Source organism: Pyxicephalus adspersus, chromosome 4, assembly GCF_032062135.1.
Source record: "Pyxicephalus adspersus chromosome 4, UCB_Pads_2.0, whole genome shotgun sequence".
Taxonomy (NCBI): domain Eukaryota; kingdom Metazoa; phylum Chordata; class Amphibia; order Anura; family Pyxicephalidae; genus Pyxicephalus; species Pyxicephalus adspersus.
The window spans coordinates 71,498,651-71,524,348 of NC_092861.1; the positions used below are offsets into that span (position 1 = coordinate 71,498,651).

The 25,698-nt window shown below is 36.1% G+C and overlaps 1 protein-coding gene and 1 long non-coding RNA gene across 3 annotated transcripts in view; one reads left to right on the forward strand and one right to left on the reverse strand.

Moving 5' to 3' along the window:
* LOC140328765 (uncharacterized) overlaps window positions 1–25,698 on the reverse strand; it is a 42,155-nt gene that overhangs the window by 6,437 nt on the left and 10,020 nt on the right. The window contains exons 3-4 of one of the 2 annotated variants that reach the window (XR_011920349.1): window positions 24,712–24,802; window positions 7,575–11,142 (exon numbers count right to left, since the gene is read on the reverse strand). This is a non-coding gene — a long non-coding RNA (uncharacterized lncRNA). Of the gene's footprint in view, window positions 1–7,574; window positions 11,143–24,711; window positions 24,803–25,698 lie in introns of those variants that run through there. The other variant, XR_011920348.1, reaches the window with a different exon arrangement.
* LOC140328764 (protein ripply2.2-like) lies at window positions 11,921–16,492 on the forward strand. Its single transcript, XM_072408586.1, has 4 exons — window positions 11,921–12,109; window positions 13,887–13,950; window positions 14,601–14,671; window positions 15,871–16,492. The coding sequence occupies exons 1-4, from the start codon at window positions 11,922–11,924 to the stop codon at window positions 16,040–16,042; spliced, it is 495 nt and encodes a 164-aa protein (XP_072264687.1). The 5' UTR covers window position 11,921; the 3' UTR covers window positions 16,043–16,492.

The following is a 25,698-nucleotide window of genomic DNA, read 5'->3' on the forward strand; positions in this document are numbered from 1 at the left end:
GGCTTAACGGTTGGGAGGTTAATAAAACTAATCATGACATCATTTTTTAAAGCATCGTCCCACCATGTTTTTCCCACAACTGCCTAAAATGTTTCCAATATATACAGTAAACTCCTTAATATCTGGCACCCACGGGGATTGGCTGGATTCTGGATAAATGTGTTTCTGGTTGCTTGAGATTTGCTAATAAATAGTAATAAAATAGTTCTAATAACATTAAAATAGTATTCAAATATTAATAATATAAATTAACAGAGGCACAATAGCAAAGAAGTACAGAATATGAAGAGTATGACCAGTTACAAATCCACTTATAGTCAGATACAAATACCTGTACATATAATCAGAATGTCCCACAGAAAGCATAGGGCAGGGTAATGGCAGCAGTACACAGACATTCCATACCTAATTGTGACAATCCAGGAAAGCAGAGGAAAGCAGTAGAGGTCCTAAATATGGACACATGGGAGCTGTGGGATTAATGCACAAATCATCGCCTTACTGATGTCACGGCTCATCAATATAGTACTGTACATATTTTTATGTAGAAATTTGTGATGCCCTTTGGAAAAGATTTTCATAGGATCACCTATCATGGGATAAGAAGCAAACAGTAGATGATTGGTATTCTGACATAACATAATGGGTAAATGTTTAGGCTAGTTACACACGTGCAATGGTTCTGGCCCGATAATAGGCTCAGGGATGATATCGGACGACAATCCTGTGTGTGTACAGTGCTCGTCGTCCATCGTCCAAATGACCGTCCTGGCGGATCTAGGGATGATGGTCGAAGAACGATTGTAATGCAAGTGAAGAGGAAAGAGCACACCAACGTGCTGCTACCTTCATTCTCCCCCTCCCCTCTCCATAGAGCAGAACAGTGCTGTATGTACAGAGCTCGTTCATGCATCGTGCAGTCGTTAGTCGTTAGAAAGGATCTTTCACGATCCTTTCCAAGGACTATTATTGCACAAAGTGTACAAAGCCTTGCTCTTTAATACTGGGCAGGGGTTTATAACTACATTGCCATACACTAACTGCTATTCACTGGTACTGTATACTAGATATTTTAAACTAATGAATTTTTTTCACTTTATGGTTCCTGGGAGGTCTGTTGATACATAGCTGCTGGGGTCATTACCTTTCTGGTGCAGAACACAAGTAAAAGGAATAAACATTCACACTTCTTATCTTGGATACAATTCCTAACACAATTGCTTTGATCCATTACTAGTGCTTTTCCTATATAACATTTGTGACTTCACAGGATTCAGTTTATGTGGATTATTTGCTTGGTGACCAAAGGCCAAATTCTAGACCCACAAGAAGCTCAGATTTTCTTTTCCTAAGGTTGCACAGTTGGCACATTCAGACCTTTTTTTTTTCCTAATAATTAGAGATACGTGCCAATTTCAAGGTTTCAATGTCTAAAGGCACAATTTTAAACTGATCTCATTAAAAAAAGGCAGAGATTTAGAAATATTCCTTAGAGCATCTTAAAGAAGAGCTGTAAATCAATTCTCCCTAATCAACATTTGAACTCCATCACCATTAAATAGTTTAATATACAGAAGAGAATATTAATACTGTTGTAAAGTTGCATTTCTGGAAAAAATGTCAACATTTATTTAGTTAAATAACATCATACTGTATATATAGAAGAGGAACATATGGCAGAGGATTTCAATATGGTAGTTACAAAAATTATATAATCGCTACATTTTGGATTTTCTTGGTTGATTACCGTATTTATATGTTGTTTTATTGCATTTATTTATTTTTTTATTGTTTTATGTAATGTGTTGTCTTGAAAAATACGAATACAGAGGATTAAAATGGAAATAAAATAAAAATAAAACTCACTCACCTTTACTTTCGCAGTTGATCCTTCTGGAGGTTTCCTGGATCAGGGCCTGCGTCATCCCAGAATCCTCCTTTGTCCCGGCACAGATCATCTTTCCCCTTCTTCCGCCTCCTTCCTTCTTCACCTGATCTTGCACTGCGCAGGCGCGGGACCAGGTGATGTAGCCTGCGGTTCATGGGGAAAAAAGAATACCTACCTCACTCCACATGCAAAGCTCCTTATCTATGTATCTGCACTCCCATCCTGTCTTTATCGACGAAAAGAGTTTTAAAACCCCATCCCCCCCAAAAAAGGTAATTTAATCATTTCATAAAGGATTTTTGTCTACCCTTTTATCTAAGGTAAACATTTTAGTTTAGGTTTAGTTTTTCAAGAGAAAAGGAAATAGATTAAGAAACATTTTATGCTTGGTGAGTTTACTTCCAATCCAAATTTTGTATAGTATAATATGTGTATTTTAATGTTATCCAATATAGAGGTTAAAGATACATTTGCCTATGTTTTCTACATTTTCATTCATTGTTTCATTGTTATTGTAAAAAACATTAAATGAATTTATAACAACTTGGCAACCACTGTTATTCTGCACAAGTTTGTATCTTATACCCATGTGCATTACATTTTTGTATTTGTAACCTGAAAGAACTTTACAACTTTACACTTTACAGCTTTTGGCCATGAATGTGGGCTCAGTTAGTTCTAACAGCAGACACCAGGTAAAATTATGGCCACATTTAAATACATTTTGTTAATAGTGTGGCTTGGTGTGGTTTTAGGAATGCTAGGTTTAGAGGGTCATTGTCAGTAAAAAAAAAGTATTCTATTTTTATTTCAATGTTGAATAGAATTGCTTAAAAGTTTGATTTAGGTATTTTAATTTTAAAGAGGAAATTCCTATTTACAATTTTGGAAACATCCACAGAGTATGGATATTCTATTATGAATAAAGGTGCTCTGATTTCTTTTCTCTGTAACTCAGTCTGACAGGCAATAGGATCTTGAATACGATGTATTCTTTTTTAGCTGATTTTCAAACAAAACCATGAGAAGGAGAGGGCTGACAGTGTACTTGGGTACTTTGATAGATGATGTCAAAATGACTGCAGACTATAATGCAAATTATATAATCCTTTCTGACAGCCTAATAAGACACTTAATTGAAGAGCAGGCCTTTATTAATATTGCTCATATAGGTTTTGCAACTACTTAGAAATGCTCTATACACCCTGCTGGGATCTTCCACTTTTCACCAGGTATAAAAGTGTACCTAAACAAATACCATACCAGAATTTATTTTAAGCTAGGTGGGAAGAAGTTGTAGGCGGGTGGAGTCCTCTATCGTGACCCAACTTTTCAGGTACCACCCAAAAACGGCCGAGTTATTGAAAAGTGCAGGGTAGTGCGCCTGGCTAAAAGGGGCTGGGGAGATCATTGCCATATATACTCAAACAAAAAATAATCTAAATATAAACCAACTTTTACCTGAAAAACAGGAAATCTACATTGACCCAAGTATAAACCTAGGATACAAAATGCAGCAGTCACTGCTAACATTCAGAACAGTATTCAACACAAATGGCATGAATTTTTTTGGGAATACATACATCTGTGGTGTGTAGATTTAAAACATTAAAAAAAAAAAAAAAAAAAAAAAAATTAACAATCTGTTTTACATGTTAAAGTATTTTGTACTCTTCAGTTTGTAAGGCAGGTCATTTACTTACTTTTTTGTTTTAGAGGGGAAGCTAATTACCTTAGCTCTATGTTTTTGGCATGTGCAACCCACCAAAACTCAGGGAGAACATGTAAACTCCATAGGACCAGAGACACTAGTGCTGCAAAGGCAAATGTGCTAGCCACAGTACCATTCATGGAAATGCATTGCACTTGTCATTTCATGTAAGCGGAAAAAAAATAGCATAAACAATGTCATCTTTCTTCTGTAAACCAATTCTACCAATTTCAATGTGATGGAGCTTATACATTTTAATAGATCACATTGAGAGAATAATCTGTCAACATGTGTCCCTAGCACAAACAGTTGGAAAATGAGTTCATATCTGGCTGTTAAAAATGCTTTAAATTTAAATATTTATGAGAAGTTCCTTGTAATGGCATCACACAAAATCTAAAGAGACAAAGCTTATATATGTACGTTGGCAAAAGCCTAGTTACCACACTGGACAGAGAAATAGTAGTTGATGGTGAATCGTCTGCATTCTAATCTAACTAGCATTGGTATTGATGTTTTATAATGTTTTCTTTTTTTAAAAAAAAACATTAGATGAATTTAAACAACTTGGCAACCATTGCCATTGTACTTCGAGTTTATATCCTATACTTTACTATATATTTTGTATCAACCCCACACTCAATTTAGAAGGCACTCCCTGTTTCAACACCATCACTTGAGGGCCCCTCTGTTCAGTCTATATAACCTCTTGTTACTATTACCTGTTTAGTGTGAGTACTAAAGCACCTGATTTAAATACAAATCAATAAATGTATGTACTAAATAAATAAATATATATATATATATATATATATATGTACATGCCAATCCCTTAAATGATGTTGACCACTGTAAGTGTAAACACACAATGTTTCCTGTAAGCAACATAAATTTTAACTTGTCTTTTTTTATTTAAAGAGCTTGAAAAGTATTGCTCGTTGCCTACCATTTCCAGCATTAAAAAATCATTTTTTGGTGTAAACCTTTGTTACCTTTGATCTTTTTAAATACATTTTCATGACACAGAAGTATATCACTAATCACAATTTGAGTGGTATAACATGTTTCCCAGGTGTTCTGAATACAAATAAAAACATACTTATCTGTATACAAGAGTATTCTTTACCTAACCCACAGCATGTTGTCCTTATGTAATCATTTTCAACCATTTGGCCCTTCTAGGCAAAAATATTGCTTTTAGTATTTGGTCTCACAGACAGCACTTTTAATATTGATATTTTGTTAAATCAGTTCATTTTTGTTGAAAAAATCAACATAATTTTATGTATAACGATAAATTTTTGCCTCAGCACCCAAATGATTTTTTAGTCTTTTTTGTTTATCACAGTCATGAAAACATCCTAACTAATTTTAGGTAGATGCCGACTGACCAACCAAATTCACCAAAGTAGTGAAAAGGTATTAGGGCGTGCAAAGTAAACACACACAAAGGGGAAAATTGTAAGATCATATAAGCATATAAAATGAATATTGAGGCAAAGATTCCAGTGATGAAACTAAGGAGTCCCAACAAACACTATTTCATTTCTACTTAACGTTATCCCTAAAACTGGTATTATTATGGATCAGTTTTAAACTGGGGGTAAAACATGTATACTTGAACATCTAAAGATTTGGGTCCAAATTAATGTTCTAAAAAATATACTAGCTGTATATAGAGGTCATCTTATATAGAAAACTATAGTTATAACTTCTGTAACATGTAGTATGTCATCTAGTATGTGATATGAAAAGTACATTAGTCCAAATATAAGAGGAATGTGTAAGGCTGTGGAATGGTAAAAGTGTCTAATTTTCCACCCTGGCTTGAGTCTCCAGTTTCCCTCCCATTTGGCGGTGACAGACAGGTCATACTGGTCACGGTATCACCTAAGGTGCCAGACTAGTAAATGTCACAAACATAGATATTCAGTATATCGTCCTTCATTTTGTATATCATAACCACTAAACAATTTTGAAAGATGTTTTAATAAAATATAATGCCTTTTTTTTGGAAACTACCATATACAATTTTTCCTAGGTTGATTTACTCACCAACTTTCCTTTTTTATTTCAAATTATCACCAATTTACAGCAGTGTAGTCTAATATAAGCAAATTAATTTACTTTGCTGCCAAACAATAGATGTCCAAAGAAACGTTACAGTCATCTAATTAGGTTATTTCAGTCAAATAAGGCTACAATTGGAGCTGATCAGATTGACCATTACCAAGCATTTGGCGTGAACCCCCTGGGTTTAAATTAACTAGGCAAATTGGTCATTGCATGGAATTAGAATCGTAAATAACAGGGCAAAACTTGGCTTTAGATAAATGAATAAAAATGGTCCTAAATGGTTTTGCTATTTGTAAGTTTGGGGTTCTCAGAGCATGAAATTTATCTATTGTCAACCAAAAGAATGACCTTTAGCAAGGTATATTGAAAAGCATTTTAGCATTTGCCTGTAAAGTGCAGTATTCCAGGTCAGAGTGTGTGGGGGGAAGGGGGGTGATCCTTTCTTTTGGACAGCAAAAGGACACTCAGTTCTATATTTTGTGGGCTGAGGATTTTATTTTATTTTTTTAATACCTGTCGGGGTTTAGTGTCTTTAATAAATTTTTACCTAGTCTTATTACCTTAAAGCTGTCCTGAAGCTAGACAATTTTCCAATGTTTTACTATTCACAGTCTCTTTCACATTGCTGCCTTGTCATGCTTGGTAAAATTGCTCTTTTGCTGGCCAGTTTTTACTCTGCTTTATATTTTGGGGATTTTAATAGCTTAATAACAGTTTGATGGAAATTAGCCAGTGGTTGAATAGTTTTTTTTCTCAGTGAAAACTAGCACATGTTTTGACTTTGTCTTTTAGGCAATGTTGGCCTTCGAATGTAAATGAGTACATTTGATGTGCTAATGCTGTATTGTAAAACAAAAAAATCTCAGAGCAAATATGCTTTAGAGCAGTGGTCCCCAACCTGTGGTCCTCAACTCTTGCCGGTGCACCCCCCAGCGGGGTCAGGAAAGAGACCTGGGGGGGGGGGGGCACCGCCCTATGCCTGAGATCCATACATGATCCGCAGTTCCGGACGGTGGGCAGATTGTGTTTTTGGACACAACCCCCCACTCTCCAATCGCAGGCTTAGACTCTGGTGGGAATTTTCTTCCCCTTTGAGTGACACACAGCTCCCTGCGCATGCACGATCCGAAGTTTATAAATTTAGTGGTCCGTGACGTCCAAAAAGTTGGGGCCACTTCTCTAGAGTAGTTTCTTACTAAGACTATTCATGAAAATCATACTGTTCTGTAACACATGTGGCATGTTGTTATGCATTAGTTGTGGATTTATAATTTTGTCTCAGACCTGCATAAATATGACCCTCCCCTTCCAGTACAGTATTTGAATTTATTTATTTTGCATTGGTACATGTCCTGTATGGTAATTCTACCAAGATCCCCCTTCTTTAGATTCAAGTGGGATTCTTTCTAAGTTCAGGTTCTCTAATTTTGTCAAGGATTTGTCAAGCCTGTGGAAAAGAAAATTATTTGTTCATTACTAGTTACAAAATTGTGTCAATGGGGGTCCTTGAACCTTGCCGGCTAAACCTTGGTTACCTGCTATCTAGAGAACATTTAAAAATGCAGGTTACTTGTCTATGAAATACGTGGCTCTCTTAAGATCTGTTAGCAAAATCTTGACCAACTGGACAGTCATTTTCTAGGTCTTGTTCCTCCCAAAGTTACTGCTTCTTAATCATGTAGCACACCTTGACAAATGAGCATGTGAGCTGTAGCAGATGTAGCACAGATATTAGTAAGGTCCCCCATGGAAAGCTTTCCAATGGTGACCCAGAAAAGAGGGTACTCTGTTAGTTTAGGACCACTCACACAAACTCTGGATAGCCTAGTTCTTCAATTATTTTCTATAAAAAAATAAAAAATACTCCAACAATAGATAGATCCAGGAAAAATTGTTTATTATACTGCTTGGCTAAAAAATAGTTTATTTGTTAGACCACCTTTAGCCATTTCTATAACCTTATGCAAATTCACAACATTTATTTCTATCCAGAGTTGTATTGATTTTTTGCCAAGACCTTATATTGATGATGGGAATGTTAGACTGCCACGTAAAGTCCTCTCTACCACATCCCAAAATTTTTTAGTAGGGTAAGGTCTATTCATTGATAGAAACACCTGGTCATTCAGTATTTGCAGGTAGTCAACTGATCTTGAGCGGTTAATGATTCTGAACCTAGATCTTACCAAATTAGGCAACTATAGATTTAGGGCCTTTTATGCCAGGCAGTGTATATTGCAGCTTACCAGTCTTTACACGTGTTGACTCAATACATTTTATTTTCTAGACTAAGTATAGCAAGTAAAGAAAATACCTGTTAAACTCGTCAGAAATGTTCTGTCCTTGTAATTTATTATGGGCTGTCCTGGAAGCAGAAATGGTGTTTTCTTTTTCCTATAGATTACTGATCACTTAAGTCATCCACCATGTAATGGAGGTAAACAAAGCAGCATTTAGCTCATAGTTCCTTCTATGGATACATTGGAAACGTGAATGAGCATTATCAAAAACACCATAAAAAGAAACCAGATGGCTCCTCACCCAAGGACTGTTAAACCTCAATATATGAATGTTTTTTTTTTTTTTTTTAGTCAAGTACAAATGTTAACTAACAGCGATAGACAAAAATCACAATTCAAATAAAATCAATATGTAACACAAAAAACGCCAAAGTTAAAACTGAATTCTCAACATCAACTAAAAATTTTATTTTAAATCTTATTATTATGCTGGAAATGTTTTACTTTATAACTTAGGAACTGCATTGTCTTTGAACTATGCTCAAGACTTGCAAAGAATTCTGGGTGATCCCAATACCAAATATAGTCAATGATGTTACCTGGAATTCCTTGGGCTATTACTTCAGTGCAGTTCCACAGCGGGGATGCTACAGGTAATTACTATTGGTTGATGTGATTTGTGATACATTTACATTTCTGGACAACATAACTGATGCTCGATTTACTTCGGGAACATTGAAAAGAAACTTTATTTTTTTAATTCAGTAAAAACTCTATCATTCTTATAGATCCCACCTGCAAGAGTGTTGCTGAACACACCCATGTTTAGCACACATGCCACTGAATTATATTCCATTGAACCACGCTGGCATTCCATTTGGTTCAGATTCCTTTTTAAAGTTAGTTGGCAACACAAGTAATTGTGTTTTTATTGTCCTTTTTTTTCTTTATTTTTCCCGATGGGAAATGTCAAGAGTTTGAAGGCTTATCCCCCAATTTGTGTACATAATGTAGCATGGGGCAGGGTGTGGTAGTGAACAACCAATACTAAAAAGTTGAAACTGGCAGTTAAATTTACCACCTGCATTCCATTTGTTTCCATGGAATCAAGTCTTCAGGTCAATTGTTACTTTTATGTGTCCAAAAGCTAAAAAGAAGATTCTTGCAATGTCCCATCCTCCTGAATATACATATGTATTCCACATTCTTTTGTGAGATCTCCTCCTACAAGTTGTTGTCTGCTGCTTTCATTTGGTTTGCAAACATTTCTTGCCTTCCTATGGGTACAAAACAAACACAATTGGACTTCTAATTACAAGCCCAGCTTCAGCTGAAAAGTATGAACACGAGATACAGTGCAGTTAGCACCTACCTGCCAACCATAAAACTGATCAGGAACATAAAAAAGTGGAGCTGCTATAGGAGGAGACACCCATCATAACCAGACCCACCCTTCTTGTAAATAACTCCTAATAATATTAATGTAAAGAGAGGCAGCTGAAGAAGTTTCAGGGTAATCTGTCTGGCCCCACAAGGTTGAAGATTGTTCACTGACCTAACCTGATATTCTATTGTCTCCCTACATATATTGTGTTTGCCCACAGTCAACTGCCTGAGCATGTTAAGACAGGGAAGGCTTAATACAAAGTTTATTCATTGTATCTAATTGTATGCAAACAATTGACTTGAGAAGTAAGAAAAAAATTAAAGAGAAAGAAAAAAAAAGAAGAGAAAGAATAGAAGAGAGAAAGATTGTAATATGGCTTTGGTGCAGACATCAGATAGATGTCAGATGTTGCAATCTTTTGTGATTGTTTTCAGTAAGAGATGAACAAATGAGCGCTACAGCACTGTTCTGTTTTATGGAGAGCAGAGGGGGAGGATGAGTGAGCGGCCCCCACTGAGCTTTCCTCTATAAGCTACATACACATGTGCAATAATTGTCCTTGGAAAGGATCTTTCACAATCCTTTCCAACGTCTAAGGACTGCACGATGCATGAACGAGTGCTGTACATACAGCAAAGTTCTGCTCTATGGAGAGCGGAGGGGGAGAACGATGGAGCGGCACCCCACTGCGTGCTCTCCCCCTACACTTCCATTAAGATCGCTCTTCCCCCGTGGTCCATGGATACCCCAGGACGGTCGTTCAGACAATAGACGACGGGCGCTGTACACACGCCAGATTCTCGTCCCATATCTGCCCTAAGCCGATTATCAGGCGAGAACCATTGGACGTGTGTACGCAGCCATAGTAATGCACAGCAGTCATTACTGATCAGTCATTGTTTAATCTTAGCCCTAGCTAACTAATAAACCATGTTAGGGTACCACTGTATACATGTCAGAATTCCACCCAAAAGGACCTTGACTACTTGTCTTGGGCAACAATCATTAGATGTGTCTACGTAGCCTAAAACCCATAACCAAACTCTGTATTTACATATGGTAATTATCACAATATACTAGTATTATTTATTTTAAAAAAATATGGTTAAAAACAACACACATAAAAAATTAGGAACAAGAATAAATGTTTCACTTTTTGCTTAACTATTTCCTTTAAGTCCACTATAAATACAAATTATCTGGTGTTTCCCAACCTAATTGTATTTTACATTCAGTAGAGGTTAATTAAGATCTGAAGTTTTAAAATCTTGTTATGTGGTCATTATTCAGAACAAATACTCCCTGGCAAATAGATTATCAGGTGGTGTTAAATCATAGGGAGTTCATCAAGACATCAAAAGCTTATTTAAATCACAATAATGACTACAGATATGCAAAGCACTTGGTGATAGTGTGAGGATTATAGAAAACTAGGGCTGAATGGATTCTACTAGGATTTAATACAGCACTCTGCATTTCTGAATTATAATATTAGATATAGCTCTTTCCTAACTTAAAGCAAAAAAAACAGTGTGCAATGTTAGCAGAGGCATGAGCTCTCTGGACAGGTCATACTGGATCATCCAGGTCTTTGATTAGCAGCCAGCTGTCAAATCTCTCCCTAAGCCATTTGTGAGCACATTCCATCCCCCATCAGATAACACTCCAGGCTTGCTACTTATCTTGTCCAAGCACCAAGAAGAGGTGAGAAAAGCAGAGACACGAGCCTGGTCTTCAGCCTTCAATTTATGTCCTTACATAAAACTTTCCTCACCCTGCCAATGCAAAACGTGCCCACCAGCAGCCAGGCATGGCCGTGTAATCCCATAGGCTGAGTGTGCTGTAAAACAAATAGACTTTAATCACTGGGGAACACATAACTTGCACTATTGCCACTAGCCATGTACTAAATTCTAAATCACATACTGAGAGTAAAGTTTATCATCGTGTATAACATTAATTCTCTGTAGGCACATTCCACTGGTTTATCTCCCAAAGTCTCTTAGATATGGTTTTGCTCTGGTAGCCCCAAAAGTGACAACTTAAGCCTTATGCCATCCTGTGCAGTGTTGTTTATGCTGAAATGACTGCAAGATTAAATTTAGCCACAGGTTATCACAAACAGCCAAATCAAAGGTCCTCAAAGTGGTTGCAAATCCATTTATCACATAGTCACTACACACTATAATGAACCTGAATCTGCTCACAGTGATACTTTATATAGTTGGAAACATTGTATCCTATTGTTTAGGCTGTGCAGTATACTTTGTTACAGTGTGATATTCATGTACAGAGTTGATTAGTTCTGTTATAATTTAGTAAAATCAATCAGTATACATTGGGAGTCACCTGCCATGGAGAAGTGATGGGCTTGCTGAAAATCTCATCATAGTCTCCCTGGGTTGCCCTGGGCATGGACCTGTGAAGGTGTCATTAACACATCCTTGTCATATCTCTCCCCAGGCCATTTGGGAGCTTGCACGAGTCTAACAACCAATAGGAGATGGACGGCTCTCTTTGTCTAGATAACTCAGGGCATTGTATCACTTACGTTAGCAGTGGGCTGGGATGGGCTTGGATAGACTTTAAAAGGCTGTAGGGGACACAAAGGGCTTTCAGATGCTGAAGAACATTGTAACATCAAACTTGAATATGGAGCAGACAATGGCTAAGGATACAGGAAACCAGAACTTATCTTCTACTTCTCAAGACTGCAATAGCTGCAAATGTCTCAGAAGAAGGAAGAAAACTTTTTCTGTTGGAAGTAGAAGAGCTTCAAGAGCACTGAGGAGTAGAGGGTCACAGAGGTATGTGTAATCCTTAGCATGTATAATATATGGGGGCATTGGTAATAAACCTCCTCCCTACAATACAAAGATGGTTGATCTAATCAGATACAAGAAGGCTTGAAAAGTGCAGTAATCCACGAGAACCAGTCAGGATCATCTCCTACTTGACTAGTTAGCTGACATTGCATTGATTGCAATGGGTCTTCCACTTTGTACATCATCATTAGACTTTCTGAAATGCGCAATGGTCTCCTCTTTACTTTAATGTAAAGTTTGTATGGTGATAGCTCTGATTTTTAGGACATATTTTTTTTTACATTTGACTTAATTAGTAATATTTTAGAATATTGTAAACCTGGGATGTTATGTTGCATGAGATAACAAGAAACTGCTAGCATTATTTAGGCACAAAAAGGCTACCCACTTATCTTTGCGCAATAGATGTATACACATATCCAAGATATATGAAAAGGAAACATTAATATTTTTATTATTATTAATATTATTGTTATTAATAAACAGGATTGATATTGCACCAACATATTACGCAGCGCTGTACATTAAATAGGGGTTGCAAATGACAGACAAATACAGTGACACAGGAGAAGAGAGTACCTTGCCCCAAAGAGCTTACAATCTAGAAGGTGGGGGAATTAACACACAATTGGAGGGGAGATATGTAGTGGTGAGAAGTAGTGACGGTTTCTTGTGTTTGTCCAACTCCCATGGTTTTCCCATGAGTTTTGTATGTATTACATTACATTGTGTGTTATATGATCCTCTTAGATATATACATTTTTTTTAAATAAAAGATAATAATGAAAAGTAAATTTCAGAAACTTATACAGGAAGAAAAAGTTCACCTTGCAGATCTACTAAGATAATTAATTGCCTTGTTTTATGATCATCCTCTGGCTTTAGTACTTGCTGACCTGGAACATATAGGATAATACTGACTTTTTTCTGCATGTTTGTTTGGTGTCAGTGACTAGGAAAGTACAGAAAGCAGGGGCAAAAGATAATTAATAGATCAGTAAAAACAGCCTGCAAATTTAATTTTTCATCATTAGTTCTTGAATACCTTGCCTTCTTTATTGCACATTGGAAGGTCAGACCAGTAATTCACATTATTTACAATATGTTACACAATTAATTAATGACTAAAGTTTTAATAAATGAAATTTCTAAATTAAATTAGAAAATATATATTGCCATGTATGGTCTTGCCTTATTCATAACCACATTAAATATGCAAATTGTTATATTTTCCTAAGTTTACATACTCCATAGAACACTACAATATTTCTGTTTAACAAAGCAAGATAGGATTTCTAATTCTACAGTATTAGTTGCTTTTTTACTTTTGAAATATGGCTGTTATAAGTAGCAATTTTACGTCTCTTTTAAATAAACATTGCATATTTCTTATCAACTGTAAAACTTTAAATTATAAAGTTAATCTATCATTAAAAACTTACATATAAATGTGTTGACTATAACAGCTGATCTGTTCTTCCTTATATCTGTAAAACTAGAATCTGATTAGTTATCATTTGAATATATACTTTTTCGAGACACCCACGTACATTTTTTCTGGCATATGACATGGCAGTGACAACAACAAGATTAACAACAACAAATAAGCTTTTAGTGTTTATATCTCAACAATTACCGTAATCATAACGCTTTCTGCAATTCAGCTGTACATGGTGGATTTTTTTATAGAGTTGAAGATAATCTAAAACTAAGGTTCACAGCATATTCATGACTTTTTATTTTATCAAACTCCCTGTAGACTGCATGAAGTATTCTGGAGACCTTGGATTAACAACAGCACCAGACAGTTGAGAAGAACCTTGGTAAGTGTTTTATCTTCTATGAAATTCTAATTACCTGCATTTATTGGTTTGTGTATTCATAGCTTGCTTTGCATGAAGAAATCTTTTGATAACCAACCTACACAAGCAAATTGCATTGAATTACAGGAACAGTACATTAGGTTTATGCATATATATATATATATATATATATATATATTAGGTTTATTTTTATGAATTGATGGTCTTAACTTTCTGTGCCCAGAACAAAGAGACATCACCTTTCTTACTTAAAGTGGCCTTGTGAATTGATCCTTTAGAAAGTCTAGTCATCTTTTATCCTTCATTGAGTTGCACTGTGTATTCATTTAATAACAATGGCTCTAGCTTAGTGTTTCTATTTTTACCCATGATTATTCTGGTACCAATTGTACATATCAGCCAACAAAATTATGAAACCTCTGCAGATCAGAGATACATAACATTTATTACATATGGAAACATATTATCAGAGATTAGAAATAGTTTCAAGCTTTACAGTCTTGTGCACACATGTTCCTTCAATAATTAGAGTACATGACTTGTCCTTTCTCACACAAAGCTGAGGTGTCAATGGTAGAAACAGTTATAAGGTCACTTGTCTAATGCATAAAACAGCTTGTAGAGATAACGTTTTCTCATCTGATTTCTAGCCATATGCTACTGGCCTGTGTGAAAATCCACAATCTGTAGAGAAGCCTGCAGAATATAACCACCCTGTGAGGTAAGCCTTGTTACTAGTTTACTTAGAGTTTTATGTGTCGGGGAACAAATGTTGGGACTGTTGTTTGGTGAGAGGCTGCAAATTGTGCAATTGTTTTCTTGTGCTGAGCTGTTAGATAAACAATCAGTGCCCATGCATATTGTATACAGCAGTACCTGTTGCAATGTAAGGAGGCATATTTCTATTTAAAACAATGACTCAGTATTAAGGATACTCTTTAATTAATATTAATATTTTAATAATAATATTTTTATAAATATATTTGTATGTGCAGAATTTCCCTTAAGGTGCTCTAGAAGTATATAAAATATTATTGAAAGAGGCAATGTTGGGGGAAGACCAACCAGCAAAAAGGCAATCCATGACATAGTTGGGTTGCCAGTGTTTCATACCTTTTCACAGGCGGTTTGGGCTGCAGTACCTATAGCTCTGTAACCATCAAGCCTCAGAACTCTAAAGCCCTGTGGAGGCATCGGATAGATGTCAGATCATTGTCACTGGAAATGATCTTTCGTGACTAATGAATAACCAAGCACTGTATAGGAAGTGTCATTCTGTGGAGAGGGGAGTTGAGAGTATGAGCCAGCCAGGACCACACTGTGTAGTCATTTAAAGTCATTTTTAATAGTTTCTTTATCAATTTACTGTGGCAAAATGTTGATCGTCATTGGGGGACCACTGTAGACAAGCACACCTATTCACCTGGGGCAACTATTATCTGAGGTGTATATGTAGCAGGGGAATGCTGGATTTCTGCAACAAGACCACTACATCCACATGTAAAGCAAGGGTCTTTTTGCAGCATGCTGGCTGGAGGCATGTTTTTTCACTCAGACTTTGACTCTTTGAGAATTGTGAGCCACAATTGGGGAGCAGTTCATGGAGGTGGTGTCTAAAACATTTAATTCTTGAAAGCAAGCAAAGGCTTTATTGAAATATATGATGCTGCAGGCTGGTGGTAGGAGGGAATATGATGTGGCCATGCCGGGTGGTGCTAACTAGTGCTTTTTTAGCTTGAAACCTGGGGTTAGATTATCAGTGGCCCATGAATTCTAGTAGTAAGTAACACTCAGTACAGAACCATGAAACATGCTTACTGTCAGATGTCAGTGATACAATAAGCACTGAAGTTTCCCCTTCATAATGCTAAAATGTTCGGTAATGCCTAAATAAACTTATTCTACAATTCTGTTTTGCAGATTGTTTTGGCCCAAGTCCAAGCCACTGCACAGTATGTATTTGGAAGCAGCAAATTTGTTACAAAGCTTTCCCGTCCAAGCTACCTTATCTTTTTACAATGACTCTGAATCAGACTCGGAAGACGATGAGAGCAGTGAAGAAGAACATGACTCTGGATTTGAATCTGAATAATTAATTTTTTAGATTAATTACAAAATGATTTGGCTGTGACTTTTACAAAATGCAGTGTTTGCCAGCCTGGACATCCAAGTATTTTCTGTATATAGTTACTGAACAAATGTAAGATATTCTTCCAAGATTGAGGCATGAGTCAACTATCTACATCTAAGCTACCATATCTTTTTTCAATGACTCTGAATCAGACTCGGGAGACTAGGAGAGCAGTAAAGAAGAACACGAGGATATGAATACTAAATAATAATTTTATACATTATATCCAAATAGGTTTGGCTGTGACTTTTACAAAATGCAATGTTTGCCAACTATATTGTTCTGTAAAAAATGTTATCACTTTTAAATAGCAAGGTGCAGTATTGTATAAAGGGAATCAAATTTGTAATGCTCTGGTCTGACTTTAGTTATCTAAATTCTGACTTGGAGTAGTCTACCTTGTATCTTTATACATTGTTCTTCACACAATAAATATTTACAGATATAAGTCTTAAAGAAAAATGTTATTCAATAATTGTTATGCAATTTAGATATTTACGCTTATTAGCGATTAACAGGTTAGTTTAAATAAACTAATCTCTGGTATTTTAATAATTTGTAAGATAGTTTACGAAGAAAAATATTTATTTTTATTAAATTTGCAATGTTTACTGTTATTAAAGGTAATAAAAATCATCATTATTGTGTATGTGTATTTTTCTTCACAATAGGTTGTGCTATTTAAAGTGGGAAAGTGATTATTGCTATATAAAGCATATTTGTCATTTTAGATTTGGTGATGTTTGTCACAAATGAATTGGCAATAATTTAAATCTGTTGAATACATCATCACCAAATAGAAAACTCATTGAATGTCAGTAAGAAAAACATACAATTAAGAATAGGTCATAGAATTAAAGAATTCTTTAGGCAGGTTCACATCTTCTTTGGGATCAAGTGATCCTGTGTGGCTCCCAGCAGCTGGTGCCTTGCCAACCACTCAGTCACTCACACTGCATCACTGGTTCTTAAAATATCAGCATCTGCACATTTGAAAGCTGGCAGCAGGAAGTAATTACTAGTAATACTCACTGCTACACCTATTTAATATTTATGGGGCTGTAGCGCCTTCCCAGAAACATTGGTTCCCGGGCATGAGAAAGCGGTAACGCATCCTCATGGCCAGTGTGAACATAGCATTAGTTGCATTTGTGGGCAGGTTTGCTGCCACCCATATGGGTCAGTTCATCTGATCTCTAATAGGAGGGCAAAGAAGCAAACAATTCAATTTTAAAAGAGGTTAGAGTGATAGTTTAGCATGTGCTCTAAGCAGTACAAGGCTAGAAATGGCAGTGTTTCAGTTAAATTTAATCAGATATCTGCTAATCAATATCCAGCAGTGCACAGTGGGGATCTATGTAAACAATATTAGCGCAATAATTGATTGTTTACCTGACTATGTACAAATTTAGCCATGTATGGCCAGCTGTAGAACCTACAGCTGGATCCATATGTTGTTTTTTTGTTACAGGCAGTTAGCATGTGAAAAGCAAAGACTTGCTCAACACCCTTATGCATATCTTGTGTCAAAGATACATTGTATGATGAATGTTTATTATAAAACAGAATATTTTATACAAGCAATGACAAAATATTTTTAAGACTAGTCAATAAACATTAAAAACTTGTGCATAAACAATTCCAGTTGCTCATTGTTAATGCATTCTTGTGGTATCATGTCCAGGATGATACAGCAAGAAAATCGATCTTTTATTCTGTAGTCTGTACAGTATGACAATAAACTGTTATCTGAAAAGTGACAGTAAACACCCTCTATCTTGTGACATTTCATTCACCTTGTAAAGCCCCGATCCCATCCCTCAAAGTCATTAAACTGCAAGCAGACAGCTGTGCCGCAACATACATGGGGTAATTGAATAACCTGATGTAAAAGCAGATGAAAAAAAAAGTCTGATTATTTCATAATTTCATAGTGGTTTCACAATTTGCAGTCCTGGAACTTTACAGCAGAAACATATTATTATTTATATCTTGTTTTTATATAGTGCACTCTAAATACACAGGGCCACTCAAGGGCATCCACTGTCAAATGATAGGAATGGGAACAGGCAGCAAGTAGTAGGCGAATGCGAATGTCTAGCATAGAAGTACATTTTTTTTGTCATTTAAAAAAAAAAATGCAATACTTTAATATGTACATGTTAGTGGTAACAAGCCACTCCAGTTCAAATGTATGCAGGCAGTATGTAGTATCTAAAAAATTGATTTTTGACAATTTACAATGCTACCACCTTAAAACAAAGGACAAAAACTGACCTTCGTGAGCCATTATCACAAAAAAAAAACAGTTAAAGCTGTTTGTAATTACCAACAGTCTGAACATAATTCTAATTGTCCTAATTGTGCGGAGAAAAAAAATTATGCCACATTGGGATAAAAATTCCAGTGTATAACTGAAAATAATTGCTATGAAGTAATTTGCACAGTTACAGTGTTTCCCACCACTTTTTTCTATGCTTGTTCCAGGTAAGCGATTTCCCAGGTGCTGAAGAAAGAGTAATGATGACTGCACCTAGCCATACATCATGACAGCAATGACAGTCTCCGAATATATTGATGTCTTTCTTTGAAAAAATAATTATTTAATTAGTTACTGGGATCGGGGTTTTAGTAATTGGGATTTGGGTTTTACAAGTTGCATTTAATTAAATGTAACTTTCAGTGAAATGGCTTCAGAAAAAAAACAACTTTGGATGGTTTTATGAAGGAGCATGCACATTGCTAGAATTTTTTTATGAGTGACCCTTGTCCTTTTTTTTGGACTTGTTGAAAGAACAACAGGGGCCATCACACCCAAATCCCATGTCACAAGTCGCATAGGGAATAAGTGACCACTTAGTCCACTGGTGTTAAGTCCATCTGTTGACATGTCAGTGCTTACATATACCTGCTAATGTGTTCAGCTTACACTCCTGTACATGGCTTACCACAGATACAGGGTTCTGCACATCACACCTAGCATAGGGGTGCCATACAGGTCAATTACTTTTGCAGAAATGTTTTAAAGGGTCATTTGCTTTCAAGGTATCTTTATTTTCATAGTAGGAATATGACTTCCTTAACACTCTGTAATACTTTTCTGATTTTTTGCACAATAGGTCGCCGGATGGTTTGAACAAGATAAAAAATTATGCTGTGTACTTGAACAGAAATGTTACTGTACATAGTGCAGAGGAACTTGTATAAGAATCCAGAATCAATAATAATTAAGCAAACCAATCCTTAAAACTATTTCTGGGGCATTATGTGTTTTAAATATTAAAATATATACTTAAAAACCACGCATCTTTACAAAAAATTGAGCTATAGACCCAGGAAAAGCATGAAGCAAATGAAAGTAAAGAATTATTTTCTATACTTGTTCCAGCTCTGTGGCTAATAAAGTACTGAACCAGAGCATCAACATAATAACTAAACACCGATGATTCAAGAAGATTAGGCACCAAACATGGCAAGACTCCTTTGTCGATATTGGTTGGCCTGTACCTTTTTTCAATAAACTTGCTGTGATCAAAAACACTAAGAAGTTTTATACCCTTGAACTTTCATGATACTTGTTGGGAGTTGGGACCATACAAAATCTTATTTATTTGGCTCCCTGTGCTTTGGGGATGTATTGCTGCCAACCTTGTGGCCTTTTAAAAACTGTTGACATGACATGTACAATTTTAAAAACTGTTAAAATTATTTGTTTCTTTCTTTGTGGATTTTGAGAAAAAAATGACATTGACAATAATGTGATCCAACAGTAAATTGGCCATCCAAGCAAATGAAAACCCAAAACATGAGAAAAATAAGTAGCACGTTTTAATGTTTTCCTCATCTGACTGGCCTTATGACATTCTAGGGCAGATAAATAATTTGGATAGGACAATTCCTTTCCCATGCAAGTAGAAGGAAGTAATGATACCGTTTTATGTTTTATATTCTGACCTTGAGTACTGGCCCCAGCTTGAAAGTTTTGCTTTGAGAGGAGGCCACAGGCACTGCTGCATTTTATATTTTCTTTCACTACATAGTTCCACAGAAATTAGATTTGTGTTTAAAAATATATACAGGAAATGTTCTAATATTTACCAGACACAGACTTGTATATAAACATGGATGGTAGCTTTTGTACTATGAAGGCATTATAAATATGTGTATAAAGAAGAATGTATACTCCAAATACTAATGGAAAGTATGCAACATTTTGCATAATTCAGTTACCAGCAGAGTAAATGGAGTCTTCTTTCTTTTTCTTTTATTATATCAGTTGTAGAGTCTTGTATTATGTTAGCCATAAATTAATGCGGAAAGTGTTTTTATTAATCAGGCCCTTAATGTCTATACTCAGCTTTACTGTAAATATAGACTAGCGGATCCCAGGCCCAAATCAACAATATACCATGGAAAACGCTTGCTGGTTCAGTTTTTAGTATACTTAGTCAGGAGCTAAAATGTCTCTTCCTGAGACCATTTTTGTTTCTCCAGCTTGTATTGCACAAAGTAAAAGTGATTGTCAACTCTTTAATTGTTGATGTCTCAAGGCGGGATGGTAGACCCTCTCTGTCACCAGCCAGATGTGTACGGGACGCAGAGTCTAAGGCTGCGTACACGGGTGCAATAATTGTCCTTGGAAAGCAATCCACGACCGATTGTTCAATATTTGTTAACAAAAAAGTGCACAACGACTGGTCAACAACGCCACTGGAAATTAACCACCGACCCGGTGGATCTGATTGGGCAACGATTGTTCGTAATCTATTGTGTGTATGGTCGTTCTGTGATATACTTTCTCCTGTACATGTCATTTCCTGCATCGTTCAAACGCTCGTATCTAGTGTGTACATTATTGGTGGATTATATTTGAACGATCGTAACGTTACAGCATGTACAGAATTGTGCACAATACGATCGTTCACAATAATCAGGAATATTCGTTGATTAAAGACACCAGCATCCGGCTTCACCAGCGCATCCCACAAGGGGTGATGGGTTTAGGTAGGCGGTGCTCAGGTTGCGGCCTCCCGTACACACAGGGGCTGTTACCGGCTGACTGGATAGGACGGATGTGTAGTACAGGAGCCAAAGGCAGATGAGCCAAAGGTCAGGGCAGGCGGCAATCAGGAGTAATCAGAAAGAGCTAGGGGTCAGTATGCCAAAGAGTCAGGGCTGGGATCACAGACAGGGACCTGGAATCAGAGCCTTTGAGACCTCCTTGTTCAAGGAAATTCCTGTTGCCTGTCAACTCCTTTTAAAGGGAAGACCATGTGATGACTGGAGATCAAGTTACCTGTAAGTAACCCAGCCCACAAACAAACGGAGTGCTGGAGAAGAGGCAGTCTAGGAGGTGTTCACAATTCCTCCAGTAGGTTGAGTGTGTCTGGGGAACACTAGACCTCTGAGGTAAAGGAGCAACTGACAGAGAGTCACATGATCTAGGCCAGGAAGTGAGCAAAGGATGAGATTGCTACTGGCAGCAGGGGAGTGCAGGGTGGGTGAGACAGAAGGGGGCACAGATACTCTGGTCCTGCTGGTCTCACATATGTGTAGATTGAGATCTGGCACCACTGCTTTGTATCAATGGGGGCTGGCAGAGAGATGCCAACGTAGGGTTTACAGGGGGTCACATATGTTTATTTAAAGATCTATCTATCCATTATCATTATTATAATTAAACAGGATTTATAAAGCGCCAACATATTACGCAGCGCTGTACATTAAATCTATCCATCTATCATCAGGTACCAAATACAGTGCTGGATATGCCATGACTGCATAATATGTATTTACAATGTACGATCAGGAAAATATTTGACAAACTTAAAATAAAAACAAATATGTGTTCGACTCAGTCCTGCCAATTCTGTTCATATAGAGGTTGCATTGGTAAAACCCACTTCAGTTACCGAGAATTATTTGGCTAGTATCAAAGAAGCCAAAGCATTCATTAGAAATGAATAATATGTATGCATCAAGTAAAATATAGTAACAAAAGAAAATTGAGCTATATAAAATCTTTTATGTTTACATAGGAAATGAATGCATTGTGATTGTGTCCAAATAACAGCAATCATCTGAAATGACTGACAAGACCAATTTAATGTGTTACCTTAGTAACTAGGTCTCTGGCATCTAGAAAAATTGCTTTGTGAATGGTTAGGTACAGCAGGAAAATATATTTTTTTTATTTAGCTGTGTAACTTCTTTTATTGAAGGATGGCCTGCTTTAGCAGCAAAAGCAGTTTTGTTGCATTTAGGAAAAATACACAGAATAATAATACACAGAAAAGCTTACCCTCCTCAGGGTTTTTCCAATATATCAGCAGACCACATGTTTTATTCTGCTGATATTTTCGTAGATGATGCCAAAGGCAAAATACATGCCAGACTATTACAATTTATATAGGTACAGGACCTTTTAAATTACTTTTTATAGCAAATAAAGAAACCTTTGAATGGCAGTCATTTGTTAAGGTAAACGGTGGGTATTATTCCCACGGACAGGTGGTTGAGATGGTTCTTTGATACCTAAACATTAAATACCCACCAGTTAATGAGAATGCTGCCCACTGTGTACTGTAACAACAAGACTACATTTTTTTCAATAGGGTTAGACTTGAACATCAGTTTCTGCAAATGTCAGGAAACATTTGCCAAACATGTCCTGAAAATAGGCATGTTTGTCCATCTCTAATTGTCACCGATTGGTGAACAAACCAAACCCTTTTTTCAATGAGACATGTAACTTATTTACATGTGACTGGGAATTCCTTGCATACTGAACTAGCACAACATTCACTAAGCTATGTGAATTATCCATTACAAGGTGATAATTCTTTCAAACTGAACAACCTAAATTCCTTTCCAAAGTATGCTGAATGCCAAATTTATTGCTTTAGGATAACAGTGTCAAAGGAATAAAATGTGGGCAGAGGTCTTTTCAGAGGATTCACAGACAGCAATAAAAGTTTGACAAAGGTTCTAACTCTTCACCCCTTCAAAAAAAAAAATACAAAAAAAAGTTTTGCCTGCAGTTTTACCTGAAACGGATTGATTTTATTTTATCCTGACTGCAACATTATCATTTTTTAAAATTTATATAAAACAAACTTTTATTTCCTCCATTTTTTTCTAAAATTTTCACACAGCCCTGACATTTTTTATTCAGAAAGCAAAATTTTATTATTAGGTAACTAAGTGGACTATTACGTGGAACATGCAAATAAAAAGACAAATGACTGGCTGTTTTTTTTTCATTTCAAATCTAATGCATACTGAGAGTAAAGTACAAGGTGATCATTACTACAATACGGCAATACTATAAAATATTCCATATAGCATTTTTATTCTACACATTCAGATCAAACTAAGCTAAAAATTCATATATACACATATATACAGCGTATATATATACGCTTGCATATGATTGAATAGGTTGGTGTATACAGCATTCTAGAAAATCATCCCTATTGTAAAATAGTGCATTCAGATTTGACTAATGAATACACGTGTATATATAAAATAAACAAAGCAGTACTAAAGGAGACAGATTAGGACTGATAGGTGCTTTTTAAGCAATGTATTTATTACAAGACTTTATTTTATATTTGGTTCCTTGTGGAAAATATTCTCATAGCCCATTTCTCTTCCATGCCTATTTTCGTGACAAAACCATACTGCATATATGACATAAATAACGGAAGATTTCCAGCCTTTTTCATTTTTGTTCACATATTGTTTGTAATATGCTAAGTGGTGAGAAAAATAACTTTAAATAAAAATAAAAGTAAAATAGGGGATTGAGTAGAGATCAGAAGGTAGTAAACAGGAACATTTACATGTTTATTTCCAGAAGTATATGATATAGGGCATTAAAGCGGACCTATCACCAACATTTTTCTTCATGTAAAAGGGTATGCCCTTTTATACAAGGTGCAAATTTCTTTCCTCTTATGCATGCTCAGTGAGATAGGCACTCTTTTTTCCCCCCATTTTTAGCAGGCTATGTCACCGGTTTTTGTGCTTGTGCAGTGCGAGATCAGGTGATGTAGCCGGAAGAAAAAAAAAAGGAAGTATATGGCACCGCCTAAAACACTCTGCGTGCTGGCACGAAGAATGACTTAGGAAATTCATTCCAGGTTCCAAGTTCTAATGAATTGACAACTGCAAACGGGGAAACAATTAAACCACAGGAGACAGAGTACCATGGCTGAATACTGATGAAAAGCTCCAAAACTGCCAACAAAAGTGCATGGCCAGCATTAGAAATGGAGATAGAATGAATAACTTTACACTAATGTGTCACATTTCTCTTTGAACTGAAGTCTTACTACAGCTTCACCCTTTTCTTCTCCTATATAAAACCTATCATGGCCTGAGGAAATGAATGGATGTCACCCTAATGGTGATTGCATTAGATGCTCTATGAACAGTAAAAAAAAAGGCTTCGTTGTCTGAACATGCACATCTGTTGTACTCTCAAAAACAAAACCATTTTCCATTCTCAAACACAAACTGTGTTACACAACTAAAGAATACAAAAACATTTTTAAATAATCTTAAATAAATACATATAACACATATATATATATAACACAAATAAAATGATATTGTATATTGCTCACAAAAAGACAAGGGGCTCTCCCTCATGAGAATCTTCCAGGTCCATGTGTTTTATTGGCAGTAATTGATTCCCACCAGGAAATGTCTCATTCCCTGTTTAAAAAAGCAAAACAAAAAAAAAAATACAAGGGTAAAAACAATTACAACAGCTTTAACATAAGAAATACCTATTAACATGTGAACAATGTAAACATTATGAAACAACAGAATGGAAACTCAAATGAGGAACCTTGCTGCAATAACCCAGGTTATTGGAAGTACAAATAGGTGTGTAATGGTGTACAAAGTCGACAAAGAGCATAAAAATGTACTGTCTAGGTGGAATACATTAGGCTGAGTCAGGAATGGAAAATGATCTGGGGGTTCTGGTAGATCATAGACTTGCAATGCCAAGCTGCAATATCTAAAGTACATTCTTGTAATAAAAGAGGAATAGACTGCAGAGATGGAGACATTATCCTGCCCCTGTACAAAGCATTAGTCAGACCACATCTGGAATATGTAGTCCAGTTTTGGGCATCAGTTCACTAAAGGATATTGTGAAATTGGAGAATGCAGAGAAGGGCAACTAAACTAATAAGAGGAGAGATTAAACTAATATGAGGAGAGATTAGCTGAACTGAATCTATTCCCTCTTCAGAAGAGGCGTATAAGGATATGATCACCCTGTATAAATGTATAAATAGTCCATACAGAGAACTCTCTTCCCAATTATTCACTTTATTGTCATTACTAAGGACTAGAGGGCACTCTTTGCGTCTGGAGGAAAAGAAATATAAGCTCAGGATAAGGAAGGGATTCTTTACTGTAAAGTCTGTGAAAATGTGAAATCAGCTCCCTCAGGAAGTAGTTGCAGCAAGTTCTATAGATTGCTTTAAGAAAAAGCTGGATGTTTTTCTAGAAGCACAGAATATATAACTGGGTATAAAGGCTTTAAAGTAAAAATAACATTGACCGTTGTTCCAGGGAACATCCAATTACCTCATGGA

Bases quoted from the DNA above. Each gene is read 5' to 3' on its own strand.
- LOC140328764 (XM_072408586.1), top strand. From the start codon at position 11,922: ATGCTGAAGAACATTGTAACATCAAACTTGAATATGGAGCAGACAATG. The intron at 12,110-13,886 runs GTATGTGTAATC...AACTCCCTGTAG, and splicing joins AGGAGTAGAGGGTCACAGAG to ACTGCATGAAGTATTCTGGA. The intron at 13,951-14,600 runs GTAAGTGTTTTA...TCTGATTTCTAG, and splicing joins GACAGTTGAGAAGAACCTTG to CCATATGCTACTGGCCTGTG.